The sequence below is a fragment of the Saccopteryx bilineata genome, chromosome 3 (genome assembly GCF_036850765.1).
Source record: "Saccopteryx bilineata isolate mSacBil1 chromosome 3, mSacBil1_pri_phased_curated, whole genome shotgun sequence".
In the NCBI taxonomy this organism is placed as follows: Eukaryota; Metazoa; Chordata; class Mammalia; order Chiroptera; family Emballonuridae; genus Saccopteryx; species Saccopteryx bilineata.
In genome coordinates this window covers 7201541-7219405 of record NC_089492.1, presented here as the reverse complement: position 1 = coordinate 7219405, position 17865 = coordinate 7201541, and the positions used below count along the sequence as shown (strand labels likewise).

Here is a 17865-nt window from a genome sequence, read left to right as displayed (position 1 = left end):
CATTGGTATCCTTATGAAAACTGATCCACTGTTGTCATTTTATTATCCGAATGCCTTATCTGACAGAGCCAACCTGTTGTAGAAAAGGAGAGGACTCGGTTCTGTCATTGTTAGCTTTCAGATGGAGTCCTGTTCCCATCTGGGAATAGTGTACTACCTTCTTACCTAGCCTTATTGTCTACTGAATATGTGTGTAACAGACTTTTCACTACAAAACCTCTTGAAGGCGTTGGAAGATCTGGGAGCTCAATGTATGGTAGGGTGAGCCAGGATCACAGAGTGGATGGGCGCTTCTCCCTTGTGCCCTGACTGGGAATTGAACCCGGGACATCCACATGCCAGGCGGACGCTCTACCACTGAGCCATCCGGCCAGACCCATGTGTGTGTGTTTTTTTAAGTCTTGCCATTGTTGTATATATGAACACTTATTTTAAGCTTCTTATTTGTGTAAAATATTGACAATCCTTTTTCAGTCTCCAGTTTTAGTTTTGAAATTTTATCAACTAAGAAATATGAATGGTCTGACCTGTGGTGGCACAGTGGATAAGGCTTGACCTGGAACGCTGAGGTTGCTGGTTCATATGCCCTGTCAAGGCTTATATGGGAGTTGATGTTTTCTGCTCCTTCCCCCTCTTCTCTCTCTCTCTCTCTCTCTCTCTTTCTCTCTGTCTCTTTCCCCTCTCTAAAATGAATAATTAAAAAAAGAAGAAATGCAAATGTTGAGGTGAACAGAATCTGGAACCGAAAGCACCCTTGGAATGATGGGATCTGGTCTGGCACACGGACCTGTGTTCCCGTGTTCTGCAGTGCTTCCTGCCATTTTCTTTGTCTTCCAAGTGTCTGAGGGATCCCACACCGTCCAGTCCATACAGGCAGCCCAGTAAAGCGGTTCCTTTCCTTTGAATCAGCCCAGGGGAAGCCAGCTGTGCTCCACCCTTCACCTTGGAGTCAGTGCTGCAGACAGTAGGGACCCACCAGGTGCTGATCAGGATCAAATGCTGCTTCTGAGTGTTTCGGTGCGATCCCTGAGGCTTTAGAAAGCACAGTTCTCATGGCTTACAGTATAAGTCCCTTGTCATCTTTAAGAAAATTGCATTAGCCTGACGGACGGTGGCCTAGTGGATAGAGCAATGACCTTGGATGCTGAGATCCTCATTGAGACCTTGAGGTAATCAGCTTGAGCTTGGGCTTGTTGCTTTGAGCCTGGGATCATTGACACAATCCCAAGGTCGCTGGCTTTTGAGCACGGGGTCATTGTCTCGGCTTGAGCCCCCTGGTCAAGGCATGTATTAAAAGCAATGAACAACTAAAGTGAAGCAACTATGAGTTGATGCTTATCATTTCTCTCCTCCCTCTTTCTAAAATCAATTTAAAAATTACATCAAAGTTGTAGAATTTTCATGGTGCAGTTATTAGTAATCAGGAAACAGTAATTAGTAAAAGGAAGTGATAGATACTGGCAGTCTTGATAATAAAATTTAATTGTATTTCTTTTTGCACTGATGTCCCTTTTATTTTTTGTCTTGGAGATTGTCAATATTTTTACTTAATATGAAACTTATTAGAGCTTTATTAACTTAATTCAGGTTGAGTGGTATTTCTATATTTTTATTGTGTTTAAATTAAATTATATAAAATATTTGAAGATGAGAAAATGCTAGCTCTGATAATATATTGAAATAATTTGAAAATTGAAGAACTTATTGTAAATGGTGATATAAAAGCATAATTTAGTGGACTGAAATTCTATTTTAAATGTAGTATAGTGTTTTTCTTAGATTAATGTAGGTGCATGTAAGATACTCGCATTGAGAATGGTTGAATATGAGTTGAGAAGCTTGGTTAAATGTATGTGTGTCAGCTACACAATTATTGAGGTGCACTATTGGTTTAAAAATATATTTTGAACAATTAGTAATATCTAAATGTCATTTAGGTTGAATATTTTTATGTCTCAATAAAGATAAAAAATATGTAGATAAAGACCAAAAATAATTTGTAAAATAATTCTGGTTTGGCTTTTATTATTAAATTAATACCACTGATGGTGTTCAGAGGTACAAGCTTGTTTTAGGCAACAGAGATTAAATAGTAGATCAGAAATCTTACGCAGGTTGTTGAAAACTAGTATACTTTAATAAGATGTTTAGTATTTGATTTGGATGACCTGAATAGCGTTTATGTCTTAACTATTAGAAGAAATGTTGCGTGGACCCACCACCTGGGTCATGTAGCATCTTTCAGATTGCCAAAGACTGTGATGCCAGTCAGTTTTTGCTGAGGGCCTAGTCCATTTAGCTTATAATTTATATATATTTATATATATTATGTATATATAATTCTAGAAATGTAGTTTCAAATTATTACCCCATCACAAAGGAGAAAGTGAAAAAAAGCAGTTCTTATTTATCAGACATTATCAGACACTGGTCTACACATTGCATATGTGGGCACATACTGTCCTGCTAACAACACAGAGTAGACAGCCCCATTCCCATGGGGCAGATAAGGACGCAGAAATGCAGAGACATATAATGGATTACTCAAGGCCATACAGCTCATACATGGCGGAACCAGGATTGTAATCTGGTAGTGAAGGAACAAAAATCATCCTTAATTTACTAGTGTTGTGAAGTAAGAAATCCCACGGCTCTGTTACTACCTCAGGCAATAAAATAATGGAGACCTTGGGAAAAAGAGTCTTACGTAGTGTTTTGTGATCAATTGTAATTTAAAACATTGTTCCAAAAAAAAAACATTGTTCCCTACTTTGTAACCCTTTCTGACTAAACATACATATTTTCCCCCTAAACCTGCAGGAGTATTGAAAACAGAAAAAAAAGTGAAATTGGAAGAAAAAAGCTCAACAGCATTTGGTATGAACGGAACGTAATCTTTAAGCAAAAGCCTGTAGATGACTTGGCAGTGGGAGGACGTGGTCTCTTTCCTTTTGACCGGCACTGCTCCTTCCGGTGCCAGCGGTGCCCGAGTGTGTCAGTGTCACCTCCAGACCAGTGGCTCCGAGTGCCTGTCTTTATAGCAGTATATGTATTTCTGTCAATGGCGTTTAAGGCTTTCTCTGAGAACTGTGTTTTTAAACATTTTAAAAATCATGGCTATTTAACAGTAAGATGCCATTTAATATTGTTGAGACTGAGAATGGATGATAAAATAGTCATTTTTCTTAGACTGTCTTCTTTAACTGTATTAAAAAGTTGCTAAGTTTTCTGCTATCACTTCTAGTGTATGTGTTATAATGCCTAAAAATTTTGGAATATTGGATGACAAGTCTTAAACATTATACCGATTAGCTAACTGGAGTTTGAGCCTCTGAGAGCTGATTAAAAATGGGTGACGAATTGTAGGCTAATCCATCTCTGAAGAGTTAAATATATGTGATGGATTAATTTTAAATAAAGTATTCTAGGATACTGCTTTAACATCCATTTATTTTTTTAAGTACATATGATTGGGAAAAAGGAATATTTTTAAATTTTGGTAAAAAGTGTTTAATGAAATAAGTTTCTTTTTATTAGTCTTCATTCTTATACACACTGGGAGAGTATTGAAAGACTGAAGGAATTATTTATGGGTTGGTTTAATCTCTCTTATCTTTCCAAAGAAAAAAGATGATCAAGTTTTTTCTTCAATCTCTTAATATATATTTATTAAGTTATAGATGGAAATGCTGAGTCTCCTCAGACAGGGCTTAAATAACGGAGCTGATTTCTTGCCACATCAGGAAGCTGAGTTATATTACTCATTTAAAGATTTTAACTACTGTCTGTGTTAACTTTAAGGTGTCAGGAGTTGGGATTTCTCAACACTGCTAATGAAGATCCCCTCTTATAGTCCAATAAGCTAATCAGGAGTTCCAGACTCATGACAGGAACAGTTTAATTGAACCCATCCACTCTGGGCAGGTGACTGGAATAGCTGATTAAGACATAAATGCTGCTTTAGGTTAATGGCAGAGGAACCGGTCGGGATCAGTCACGGTACTGACTCACTCCCTTCTGTCGTTTAGGGAAGAGAAAGGAAAAGGACAGAGAGAGAAAGGAGAAGAGAGACAAAGATCACTACAAACCGAAGCAGAAGAAGAAGAAGAAAAAGAAAAAGAAATCTAAGCAGCATGGTATGTGAAAATGGTGGTTCTTTTTATTTACTTATTTATTTTGATTTAAGATTTTTTTTTTATCTTTCTTTACTTCTTTTACCAAAATGGAGGGTAGGGCAAGATCCCACATTGATGAGAACTGAGAAGTTCCTGTACCTTTCCTTTGTCTTGCTGATTTTGAAAATGTGGGAATCTCTTTTACTAGGTCTATATATTAAGGGGGCTGTAAAATTAATTTTTGCAATGATTGGAGACTTTCTTTTCTAGTCTTAGGTAGACTAAATGCCTGACCAAACAGTCTTCCGTGGACTAAAGGGATTCATCTCAATCTAAGATTTTATAGCGCCTTTAATCAGTTTTCAGAAAAACCTGAGAAAATCAAATAATGGCCTATCACAGACCTAGGAACTAGTAACAATAGGAGGATTATTTCAGGGACCACTAAGACAGAAATCCCCGAGCGTAAGTGAACTTGACTAAGATCATTGGGTCTCCATCTTCACGCAACAGCAGGGTGGTTCCATCTTTCACGAACTCGGACGAGATTTCTGGCGGACTGGTCTGCAGACTGGTGGTTGAAAAACATTGGCCTGTCAGATAGCCTGTCTCTAAAGGCTGTCTGACTCCTGTACTTTAGCAGAAGGAATATGATGACAGAGCGAAGGGTGGAGATGCCAGACGGAGGGATGAGCAAAGACGGTGCTCGTCAGTACGGGGACACAGCCGACCACTGACTGGGAGCCCGTCTGCTCTGTGAGGAAACAACACCGGGGTAGAGAACACGTTATAATAATAGCTTATAAATTGAGATTTTGAAAGAGTAAAATAAATTCATTGCTAAATAAGTCTGTATTTTAGAATTTCTAACATGTAAACTTAAAGAGTAGAAACATAGGATATGATTTCCAAAAGGTGGAGAGGGGATGTAATACAAAAACATCCAAAAGGAGACAATGAGAAAAAAACAGAAAAGAAGAAAAATATAAATTGCAAAATAAGATATTGGAAACAAATCCAGATATATCAGTAATTATAAGCATATGAAAGAGATTATAATGGATTTTAAAGGTCCAGTTATACGTTATTTTTAAGAGACAAAGCTAAATATAAGGATAGAGATGACCGAGCAATATGGAAAATAAAAGTATGGAAGAAAGTATGGTGAGCAGATGCTAACCAAGGCATCTTTGAAAGCTGAGCGTGTGAGCTCAGATCTTGATGCAGCACTTAGAGCCAGGTGACTTTGGACACGTTACTTAAAATTCTGTAAATCTTGCTTTTCTCACTTCTCAAATGGTAATGATAGTTTCTACTTTGTAGATTTATTGTTCAGATTCGGTAAGGTCATTGTTGTCAAGTACTTAACACAGTCCCCAGCTAGCACAGGACGTGCCCTCTGCATGTCTGTGTCTGAATAGCGTGGTGTTTCTGGGTGGCCCCCAGTCCTTACCGACAGGAGCGGGTGCGGCAGGGAAAGCCCGGGGATTGCTTCTAACAGTCTTTCCAGTTTGTGTGCACTGTAAATGTTGAGATCCACTGACAATACTTTCTGGTAAGAATGAGGCTTCTGTAGTCAGGCCGTGTGGGTTTGAATGTTGGCTTTGCCCTTAATAGCTGTCTATTCTTGGGCAATTGACTTAACTTTCCCTCCTCCGTTCTCTCATTTGTAAGATGTTGCTCCCTTCCTGGTCAGTTGTGAAGATGAAAAGAGTTAATAGCCCTGGCCGGTTGGCTCAGCAGTAGAGCGTTGGCCTGGAGTGCAGGGGACTTGGGTTTGATTCCCGGCCAGGGCACACAGGAGAAGCGCCCATTTGCTTCTCCACCCCCCCCCCCTTCCTCTTTGTCTCTCTCTTCCCCTCCCGCAGCCAAGGCTCCATTGGAGCAAAGATGGCCCAGGTGCTGGGGATGGCTTCTTGGCCTCTGCCCCAGGCACTAGAGTGGCTCTGGTTGAGGCAGAGCGATGCCTTGGAGGGGCAGAGCATCGCCCCCTGGTGGGCAGAGCGTCGCCCCTGGTGGGCGTGCCGGGTGGATCCCGGTCGGGTGCATGCGGGAGTCTGTCTGACTGTCTCTCCCCGTTTCCAGCTTCAGAAAAATACAAAAAAAAAAAAAAAAAGAGTTAATAAACTTACAGCAAAATGGGTTTGAAGAGTGGATTTGGGCTTGTGGCATGGCCTCCTCTCCCTTACAGACCCTGAGCAACTTTTTGTTGCATTCAGGATGAAACTTAAACAAAACAAGTTGTGAACCTGATCTGGCTCTGCTCACTGCAGCCTCATTCCCCGCCCCGCACTCCCAGTGCCCCAGCCAGTCCCATCCTCTGTTGGGGGCCTGTCCCCTCTGCTTGGAGCCTTCCCACACCTGGGAGTCAGACCTCTGGCCTTTGTCCCCTCTCCACACCCCACTGTCCTGTAGGCTGGCTGCAGGTGGCCTCTCCCCTCTGTCCATCTGTCCAACTCTTTCCAGGCTGAGGAGGACAGAACTCAGGACTTTATTTCAGGACCAATTAAGTTTTTTGCTGAATAATTTATTGATCAAATTATCACTACTATTGACATGCTATACATCATGAGAATATCTTGACAAACTGCAAAAGAAGTCATTGCACATTTCCTGCAGACATAACTGTCATTATAATAAAGAGAAAATGTAAAAATAATTATTTTTCACTCTTGACTACTCAACAAGAATGTATTACCAGTTAGAAAATGGTGATCTCTGCTACATCTCTGCTGTCTGGGTTATATTTCTCAGGTGTTCTTGCCAAACCCAGTTAATTAGATGCATAACCATCTTGCTGCTCATGGATGACAAGAGAAAGTGGTGGCTGGTTATTTTATGTATCCTGAAGCATGACTTTCTCATTATTTTTGTAGTGACTATTCTTGATTACTGACACTGTATTAATATTTTTTGTGTGTCTTATATTGTAGAGTATTCAGACTACGAAGACAGTTCTCTAGAGTTTTTGGAAAGGTGCTGTTCTCCACTGACTCGATCATCTGGGACTTCTCTGGCTCTGCGAAGCATGTTTACGGAGAAAAATACAACTTACCAGTACCCACGGGCAATTCTGTCAGTGGATCTTAGTGGTGAAAGTATGTGTAACTATGTAATGCTTAAAACAAGTCTTAGGAGTCTTTCATATAGAACTGTGGATAAAACATACTTTCCTGAGGACCTCTCTGGGCACAGGGCACACCATTTGCACCATTTGAAAAGTTACTCTATAAACTAGTAGAATAACTAGTGGAAATGTTAGCATTAGAACTTTGAGCTACTTTTTAATTTATATAAAGTAACATTGACTTTATACTTAGTTATAGGACAGATGATAAGAAAAAACTATTAGCTTTTGCTATATTTGGTTTTCATAGGTGTTTTTACATATATTTTCATTTTCTTTCTACCAACTTATAAAGTAGATATTCTTTTCCACATCACATAGATAAAACAAGCAGAGACTTAGAAGTTAAGTAACTTTTTGGGCTAGGTAATGAATGTTATAATTAAAACTCAAACCAAAGTCGATCCTAACTCCTAAGATAATGCTTTTTCTCAAATATTTCTTACTCTTAAAAATGGACTTTGCATTCTTGAACACACATACATGCATAACCAAAGGTTTGGGAACGTGCTCAATGACGAGCATAGTCAGGTGCTAGGCACTCGTCAGCGGGCAGAGGCACCCGGTACGAAGCCCTAGACACCGCTCCGGGGATATAGGCACCCACACGTGGGCGTAGGCACCGCTCTGTGGGCGTAGGCACCGCTCCGGGGATGCAGGCACCCGCTCTGTGGGCGTAGGCACTGCTCCGTGGATGCAGGCACCCGCTCATGGGCGTAGGCACTGCTCCGTGGATGCAGGCACCCGCTCGTGGGCGTAGGCACCGCTCCGGGGATGCAGGCACCCGCACGTGGGCGTAGGCACCGCTCCGGGGATATAGGCACCCGCACGTGGGCGTAGGCACCGCTCCGGGGATGCAGGCACCCGCTCGAGGGCGTAGGCACCGCTCCGTGGATGCAGGCACCCGCACGTGGGCGTAGGCACCGCTCTGTGGGTGTAGGCACCGGTCCGGGCATGTAGGCACCCGCACGTGGGCGTAGGTACCGCTCTGGGGATGCAGGCACCCATATGCGGGAGGAGGGGGCCACGTCAGGAGGTGAAGGAGCCCCGGAGTCAGCTCTCAGCCTTTCCTCCTAGCCCTGGCCATGGGTGATGCTAACGGTTTCCCAGTGTTCTCAGGGGAGCAGGGACTCCCAGCTCTGTGCGGGGGCGGCAGTGGCAGAGTGGGAACTGAGGGCAGGGTGAGGAGGGGGCGGGTCTGGGTCTCACCGGACCTTAGTGCTCTCTCCTCTGCTCCCAGAGCACAGGCTGTGTGCTTGTGCGCTGCCACTGCCTGCTCTCAGCCAGAACTGACCCCTCTCGCCCACAGGGGACGACAGCACGCTCTTTCCTTTACCCTCAGACAGGCACACAGCATGCTGGAGATTTTTCCTTGAAAAAAGAACTGGGGCCCTGGCTGGATGGCTCAGTGGTAGAGCGTCGGCCTGGCGTGAGGGAGTCCCGGGTTCCATTCCTGGCCAGGGCACACAGGAGAAGCGCCCATCTGCTTCTCCACCCCTCCCCCTCTTTCCTCTCTGTCTCTTTCTTCCCCTCCCGCAGCCAAGGCTCCATTGGAGCAAAGTTGGCCTGGGCGCTGAGGATGGCTCTGTGGCCTCGGCCTCAGGCGCTAGAATGGCTCTGATTGCACCAGAGCGATGCCTCAGATGGGCAGAGCATTGCCCCCTGGTGGGCGTGCCGGGTGGATCCTGGTTGGGCGCATGCGGGAGTCTGTCTGACTGCCTCCCCGATCCCAACTTCGGAAAAATACGAAAAAAAAAAAAAAAAACTGGGAGGAGGAGGATTAGGACAAGTCCTGCTTCCACTCCCCTCTTTTCCCATTTACAAATACAAACTTGAAACCTGGCTTTTAAATCAAGTTGCAGATAGTGGTCCTCCATGTGATGTAATTTTTAGAATATGCTTACAAATTTTTAAAGATTTTTATCAAAATGAAATTTAAAAATCCCGAGGGGGACTCATCCCAGTTTCAGAAATGCTGGTGGAGCCCGTGACACAGGCCTCAGAGCCACCGCGCGGTGTGCACCGGCGCCCTCGCAGGCCGCGTCGCTCACGCGGTTATGTGTCTTGCACTGCCTGTGTTTGGTGTCTGGCCTGGCGCGTGACCTGAGATGTTAAGTGCAGTGGCAGCAGTTGATACTGATACTGTTAGGAATAACAGTATTGTACTAGACCCCGGGGGAGCCCCTTCCCCTCTCTGAAGTGCTGTTAGGGCGCACATCCTGAAACCTGTTCTCTCTACAAAGGGGACCACAGGGGTAACATTTGGGAAAGCACGTGGAACCTATGCAGATTTAAATTACTACTGTTAACCTTAACCATAACCACTGAACTCCAAGATGAGGACATACTTCCCAAGTTACCTGTAACAGTGTGTACCTTAAGATGTAAAGCAATCGTAATTACCTAGACTTCAAAAATCATTTATTTCTTTGTCCTGAGGAAAAAAATCTCCCATTTGTTTGCCCTCACTTGCTAATATGTAATAGCTTATAATCACTACCATAGCACCTTTCTGTCTGGAAAGGAACAGAAAAATGGAAAAATATGAGTATACTTTTATGTATATTCCAGACTTAACAGATGTGGAATTCCTAGATGATTCTTCAACAGAGAGCCTGCTTCTAAGTGGGGATGAGTACAATCAGGACTTTGATTCAACCAACTTTGAGGAATCGCAGGACGAAGACGATGCTCTTAATGAAATCGTGAGATGCATCTGTGAGATGGATGAGGAGAACGGCTTCATGATCCAGGTACGCTGCCTGCCCTGGCGCAGGGACTTAGTGACTTCAGGTGCTCTCTGAGGACAGCAGGCTTCTGTTTTCTCTTTTTAGTCACTGCCCCATTGAGGTGGAGGTCTCTAACTTATTACTATTATTTTTATTATTATTAATGAGAGGACAGGAGACGGAAAGACAGACTCCTGTGTGAGCCCCAACCGAGATCCACCCGGCAACCCCCTACTGGCGATGCTCTGCCCATCTAGAGCCTTTGCTTGGCAACTGAGCTATTTTTAGCACCTGAGGTGGAGGCACCACAAAGCCATCATTAGCACCTGGGGCCAACTCACTCAAACCAATTGAGCCATGGCTATGGGAGAGGGAGAAAGAGAGAGAGAGAAGAGGGAGAGGGGTAGAGAAAGCAGATGGTCACTTCTCCTGTGTATCCTAACCGGCAATCGAACCCAGGACATCCACACACTGAGCTGATGCTGTACCACCATGCCAACCAGCCAGGGCCCTCTAACTTATTATGATATTTACAATGCCAGTAGTAATGACTGGGAAATCTCTTTATCAAATAAATAGACTTTCCTTATTTGATGGGCACTCTCCCATTGTTTGGATATTTAGTTTGAGGCCTTTAAGCTGAAATTCATTGTAAGAGCCATTAAGATGGGTAAGCGTCCATGCTGATGGGTAGACCATAGTACTTCTCTTACTGGTCTGTATCCCTGTTATAATAATTCATTATTATTATGCAGTCACCCTTCAACACAGCTATGGGAACATAGACATTCCTACTATTCTCAAAGATGAAAGTGCTGTTGTAGGGTTAACCATTACAAACAGCATCTCTCTGTAGAAAGAGTGTCTTTAAGAAAAAAGAAAAGCATAACACATATTTTGTGATGACATTTGGAGGATTGGAGATGTTAAAGGAATGTGAAAATAGTAATCTCCTTGATCACCCCTTTTCAATAGTTTTCTCTAATAAGGAAACTAGAGATGTACAGGTTGCACTTGAAGAGGTTCTTGTTTCAGGGTCTGCTACAAATTTCCCTTTTTTAAAAAAAATTCTGGAGAGGAGAGTAGAGAGGGTCAAATATATGGTGACAAAAATGATTTGACTTTGGCTGATGGGCACACAATGCAATCAACAGTTCAAATGCTATAGAGATGTTTACTTGAAACCTATGTGTTCTTAGGGACCATTATCACCCCATTAACTTTAATTTCTAAATAAGTAATACATACTTTTTTAAAATTCTGCCTTTAATAAGCTGTCTTTAAGAGTTTTAAACATCTACTTGCCTAAAAATCAGTGGGAAATAGATGAAATAGTTTTATGACATTTTTATGAATCATGCAATTTATTAAATCACATTTTAATTGGTGCACCAAGAGGAAGTTCCCGAAATAGCTAACTGTTTCAGGAAAAACATTCCCCTTCAAGTCCTCACTTGCTTTGGTTGTGTAGAGGGGACCGAGGGAGGGAGGGAGCTGGTGCGTGCGTGCCTGCTTGCTTGCCTGCTGTGCGTGCCTGTGGCTCGGCAGTGACAGTGCCCCTCTGTCCTCAGTGTGACGAGTGTCTGTGCTGGCAGCACAGCGTGTGCCTGGGGCTGCTGGAGGAGAGCATCCCGGAGCAGTACACCTGCTACGTCTGCCGAGACCCGCCCGGTAAGCCCCCCCCGCCACCACTGGGCGCGCCAGGCAAGATGCCAGCTGTGTGACGTGCCGCTCCCCCCTTGCCAGCTAGACTGTGCTTCCACAGTCAGACCTTCAGATGTTCTTCACGGTCATAGTTTTATATATCATATTAATGACTTAGGCAAGAACATCACCGTGAACTCATCAGTGTAGTTAATACCGTATTGGAAGGATGGAGTGAAGTTTTTTCCTAGAGAATTAGCCGCTTAGTCTACTCCGTGTTCTGATTTCTGAGCAGGTGCACGCATGCCTGTTGGAGTGGAATCCTGGCCTGAGCTTAGACTCTTGATCTAGTTTTATAGTTTCTGATAGGGCTGTATATCCAACGAATTTTAGTGCAGATGAGAGCTCGGGTGATCACCCGGGTCCTGTGTTTCACGGTGAGGGACCCAGGTCCCAGGACGGGGCATGGCCTGTGCACAGGGTAGGACTAGAGGGGGCGGAACCAGGAAGGCCGTCGGCCCCGGGACTCCCTGTCCACGAGCCCTCCTCCGATAGCAGCTGTCAGAGGGCAGTGTTCTGTGTGCTGTGTCTGCTCCCCACTTCTGGGGCAGAAAACGAGACATTGCCAACAAAAAGCTAACGAGTTGTTCTCACACCTGTCAAAATGAGCAGCCACATTAAGAAGCAGGAGGGTTGCTCAGCCCGATCTGAGTGGCAGTTCTTTCGCCCTCACAGTTACCGGGTGCCTTCTGTTAGTTCACTGGTGAGAGGGAGGCCGGGTTCTGACGACACCTTCCACTGTCGTACTGCGTAGCAGGGGACATGGACACACCAACCAGTCCCAGCAGGGCATGGTCACTACTGCCCGGGGGACCCGGGATACACAGGGACCTGTGAGGTCTCGGACATGGGGAGGGGTCCCGGTCACTTCCCTCTCTCTCCTTGTCTCATCCGGTTCCAGGCAGAGCTTAGTGAGAGGGCCGCTGTCCCTGTCCAGTTTGTGTCCAGCCCTCAGGCCTCGTCAGAGGGCAGAGGACGGGTCCGTGAGGGATGAGCACAGTGCCTCAGGCTCTCTGCGCAGTGTCGCCCGCTCCTGGCCCTGGCGGAGGGAGCCTGTCCTTGGTGCGCAGGAGGTGCTCAGCACGCCTCGCCCTCCCAGAGTGTGCCTCGCACTGGAGCTCGCCTTGCTCCCCAGTAGTGTCGGGGCTGGGGGGGGGCGGGGAGGGGCTGGGGGGGAACCTTCAGGGTGGGGCCCCTGTGACGGCAGTGTCAACTTCCTCTACAGGTCAGAGGTGGCGTGCGAAGTACCGTTATGATAAGGACTGGCTGAATAATGGGAGAATGTGTGGCTTATCATTTTTAAAAGAAAATTATTCTCATCTTAATGCCAAAAAGATCGTTTCCACACATCACCTGCTCGCAGATGTCTGCGGCGTCACGGAGGTCCTGCATGGCCTGCAGCTGAAGATCGGCATCCTCAAGTGAGTCGGCTGCCCTGGCGGCCGCCGTCAGGGTGGGTCTCGGGAGGTTCGGACGTGCGGTCTGGACGCAGACTGGTTATCTCAGTAGACCCTAGCTGAGAGAACGGAGAGGTGACTACCGTTCTGGATGAGTGGCTGCTCTGCCCTACTTCCCTGGCGCAGATGCACGTGGCCGACGGTAGGTGGCTGTGGGCTCCCATTTCGGTGCAGGTTAGCCCCGCCCACTGCTCTGCGTGCTCACGCAGGGGGTGGAGAGCACGTGCTGTGGACCCGTGTGTCTGTCCTGGAGTGCTGGCGGGATGGGGAGTGGTCAGTAATGTGTTTTCTAGTTACCGAGGGATTGATGTTGCAGGCTGTTGACCGGTCCTGTAATCCACCCCTCTGCTGCTCACCCCGTGTTTGAGTCTATCCCAATTTCCTCATAAAAAGCACACTTGCCCCCCAAACAATGTATCAGAATGTTCCTGATGTGCTTGTTTGCAGTTCTTCTGTACCCAGATACAGTCCTTAGACTAAAAAAGCCAGGGTCAACCACTGGGTTTCACAAGTTCTTCTTCCTTTTGACTCACTTGCCCACCCTTCCTGTGCCCACCTCAGTACCTCCCACACAGACCGGTGCATTGAGTGCTCCCGTCCATTGTCATCGCTTAGTGTGTGCTGTCTGCTCCTGTCTCCCTCGTCTCCCTTCTCAGGAGCGCCGTCTCAGCCCGGCTGTTCTCTCCATCTGAGCCGCCCCCATCCCTCTGTGCTTCCCTGTGGCTCCAGTCCCGTGCCCATCCAGGTCGTCCGTCCTGGTGCCACTGTGACCTCAGTAAAGGACAACTCAGAGCTTGTCTCTTTCCCAGCTAAATGTGTCGCCGTGTCCTCTGGGGCCTGGTGAACGCAGCCTGCCCTCTCTGGTGCACATCCTGTCTGCCATGTTATTGCCATGTTTCCTCTCTCCTGCTTCTTTTCCCAGATATTCCAGCTCAGCCAAACATGATCCCTGAATGAAACGTTCTTTCCCATAGCTCCAGGCCTTTGTGCATATCAGAATAACCTTCCTGGAGGTCACTTGGGCAATATCTACAAAAGTAAAAGTGTGCATATAGTGTTGAGCAGTTCCGTACCTAGAAAGTCTTCTGACTGACAGAGTCCCGCTCGTGTGCAGAGATGCGCACGTCTGGCAGTGGGGGAGCGCTGGGACTAGACGGTGCTTCAGTACTGCTCACTTACTAGACTGGAGCCAAGGACACGGCACAGTGTCCATACATGGTACATGTGAAGGACACAGATTGTAGGAGCGCTCCATTTGTGTAGAAGGAAAAGATGGACGTGTGCCCGTTTTAAAAAGAATTGTATATGGATAGAAGAAGTCTGGAAGACCACACCTCAGATATCTGTGACTGCATGGCATGGGGGCTTTTACTCTATCCACATCTGCAGTCTGAATTTTTGTCATGAACATGTATCATTTTTTGACTGTTACTAGATTTTTTTTCTTCTTTTGAATCACGTTTCTCCAACTTTGTTTTAAGGAATAAACACCATCCTGACCTTCATCTCTGGGCCTGTTCTGGGAAGCGGAAAGACCAAGAACAAGTCGTTGCTGGGGTGGAAAAAAAAGTAACAGCACAAGACATGGTTCATCTCGAAGAAAAATACCCTGTGCAGAACCATCAGGAGCCACCGCGTGTGCCCCTGAAAATGGAAGGGACCTACATAACAAGTGAGCACAGCTACCAAAAGCCACAGAGTTACGGTCAAGACTGCAGAGCTCGTGCAGACCCGGGGAGCTCCGATGATGATGACGTTAGCAGTTTTGAAGACGAACAGGAATTCCACGCGAGGGAGAGAAGCCGTTTCCAGTTCTCCGTGAAAGAAGACGGACTGCCGCCTGCAAAGGTACCCGCCTCACAGTCTGCCTAGGGGCACGCTAGGTCACAGTCTGCCTGGGGACCCGCTAGGTCACAGCCTGCCTGGGGGCACGCTAGGTCACAGCCTGCCTGGGGACCTGCTAGGTCACAGCCTGCCTGGGGGCACGCTAGGTCACAGCCTGCCTGGGGGGCACGCTAGGTCACAGCCTGCCTGGGGGCACGCTAGGTCACAGCCTGCCTGGGGACCCGCTAGGTCACAGCCTGCCTGGGGGCACGCTAGGTCACAGCCTGCCTGGGGGGCACGCTAGGTCACAGCCTGCCTGGGGGGCACGCTAGGTCACAGCCTGCCTGGGGGCACGCTAGGTCACAGCCTGCCTGGGGACCTGCTAGGTCACAGCCTGCCTGGGGACACGCTAGGTCACAGCCTGCCTGGGGACCCGCTAGGTCACAGCCTGCCTGGGGGCACGCTAGGTCACAGCCTGCCTGGGGGGCACGCTAGGTCACAGCCTGCCTGGGGGGCACGCTAGGTCACAGCCTGCCTGGGGGGCACGCTAGGTCACAGTCTGCCTGGGGGCACGCTAGGTCACAGTCTGCCTGGGGGCACGCTAGGTCACAGTCTGCCTGGGGGCACGCTAGGTCACAGTCTGCCTGGGGGCACGCTAGGTCACAGTCTGCCTGGGGGCACGCTAGGTCAGCCTGGGGGCACGCTAGGTCACAGTCTGCCTGGGGGCACGCTAGGTCACAGCCTGCCTGGGGGCACGCTAGGTCACAGCCTGCCTGGGGACACGCTAGGTCACAGCCTGCCTGGGGGCACGCTAGGTCACAGTCTGCCTGGGGGCACGCTAGGTCACAGCCTGCCTGGGGGCACGCTAGGTCACTGTCTGCCTGGGGGCACGCTAGGTCAGCCTGGGGACATGCTAGGTCACTGTCTGCCTGGGGGCACGCTAGGTCACAGCCTGCCTGGGGGCACGCTAGCTCACAGCCTGCCTGGGGGCACGCTAGCTCACAGCCTGCCTGGGGGCACGCTAGCTCACAGCCTGCCTGGGGGCACGCTAGGTCACAGCCTGCCTGGGGACACGCTAGGTCACTGTCTGCCTGGGGACACGCTAGGTCACAGCCTGCCTGGGGGCACGCTAGGTCACAGCCTGCCTGGGGACCGCGCTAGGTCACAGCCTGCCTGGGGGCACGCTAGGTCACGCTAGGTCACTGTCTGCCTGGGGACCCGCTAGGTCACACTCTGCCTGGGGGGCACGCTAGGTCACAGCCTGCCTGGGGGCACGCTAGGTCACGCTAGGTCACTGTCTGCCTGGGGACCCGCTAGGTCACACTCTGCCTGGGGGGCACGCTAGGTCACAGCCTGCCTGGGGGCACGCTAGGTCACGCTAGGTCACTGTCTGCCTGGGGACCCGCTAGGTCACACTCTGCCTGGGGGGCACGCTAGGTCACACTCTGCCTGGGGGGCACGCTAGGTCACAGTCTGCCTGGGGGCACGCTAGGTCATAGTCTGCCTGGGACACGCTAGGTCAGCACAGGGAAGTACCAACCCATGCGGAGGGCAGATCTTACGTAGATTCCCAGGATCACAGGTACCTTGTCAGGGTCAAGACATTGTCACATTCTGTACGAGGAAACGGCCATTTGGATATGAAATTATTCCCTGATTCAGAACTGTAGTCATTCAGTAAACTTTTCCCCAACAAGAATTTCAATTTTATAAGCACACCTGGCTACCCACAAAAAAACATGAGCCATATTTTATTCCAAATAACAGTGTTTGTGTGTGAGAACGTCAACATGCATATGTATATTTAGTGTAATGTGGCTTTCTTTCTCATGTGTTTTAGATAAGAGGTGGTACTTTAACCCTCTTTTGAAAATATTGGCCTGTTTGTCTGTATGTATCAAACTGTGCATTACACAGGAAGCTGACCACTCGGAGGTCTGTGCACAGTGAACATTTACAAACTTCCTGTTCCTTGGCGCAGTGCCTTAGAGATGCTGTGCTTTCACTTTCTAAAAATTAAATTTCAACTAGCAACACTACTTTAAAATTATCTATCTATCTTGCTTCCTTTATCCAGTAATCACTGTAAGTAAATATTTGGCTTCATAAAACCTGTGGTAAATTATATTGTCAGATTAATATCCTTTTCATGAAATGGGTTATATCCGAGTTCAGATTTGGTGTGTGTGCATTAAACAGTTTGTATTTTTTAAGTTTTTAAAAGATTTTTCTCTTTCTCTTGTCTCATTGAATTAATTGCATCAGGAAAGTCCAGTCTGTAGTTAATTTAACTTTCTACTGGGCTTTACCAGCTTTCTTGATTTTTCCATCATTGCTTTTTGCCTTCCATCTACTTATGTCACCAGTTTAGATGAATCGAGGAAGGGGTCATCTGAATTAGCTGGGCATGCTAATTCTGGGACGTCATTAGCGACTTATCTGTTTAGCATGGGTTAGTCCAGGGGTCGGGAACGTTTTTGGCTGAGAGAGCCATCAATGCCACATATTTTAAAATGTAATTCTGTGAGAGCCATACAACCGTGTACGTTACACATTATCCAATAAAAATTTGGTGTTGTCCCGGAGAACAGCTGTGATTGGCTCCAGCCACCTGCAACCATGAACATGAGCGGTAGAAAATGAATGGATTGTAATACATGAGAATGTTTTATATTTTTAATGTTATTATTATTTTTATTAAAGATTTGTCTGCGAGCCAGATGCAGCCATCAAAAGAGCCACACCTGGCTCGCAAGCCATAGGTTCCCGACCCCTGGTTTAGTCCGTGCCTTTGACCCTGTGCACCACTTTGCTGCCAGGCGGAGCGGGAATGTCTGCTCTTCGGGACCATCAGCTGTCATTTGATTATGGCCTAGACCTCCTTTAAAAGTAGTCTAGGAATTGGATTG

The 17865-nt window shown here is 47.1% G+C and overlaps 1 protein-coding gene across 10 annotated transcripts in view; it reads left to right on the top strand.

Annotated features, from left to right (window-relative positions):
- Window positions 1–17865, top strand: part of PHF20L1 (PHD finger protein 20 like 1) — a 79390-nt gene that overhangs the window by 57367 nt on the left and 4158 nt on the right. For all 10 annotated transcript variants that reach the window (XM_066265630.1, XM_066265637.1, XM_066265636.1 and 7 more), the window contains 7 exons: window positions 2821–2877; window positions 4029–4136; window positions 7049–7213; window positions 9814–9995; window positions 11543–11642; window positions 12901–13096; window positions 14614–14980. In XM_066265630.1, coding sequence (XP_066121727.1) covers window positions 2821–2877; window positions 4029–4136; window positions 7049–7213; window positions 9814–9995; window positions 11543–11642; window positions 12901–13096; window positions 14614–14980 — 1175 coding nt within the window. The remainder of the gene's footprint in view (window positions 1–2820; window positions 2878–4028; window positions 4137–7048; window positions 7214–9813; window positions 9996–11542; window positions 11643–12900; window positions 13097–14613; window positions 14981–17865) is intronic.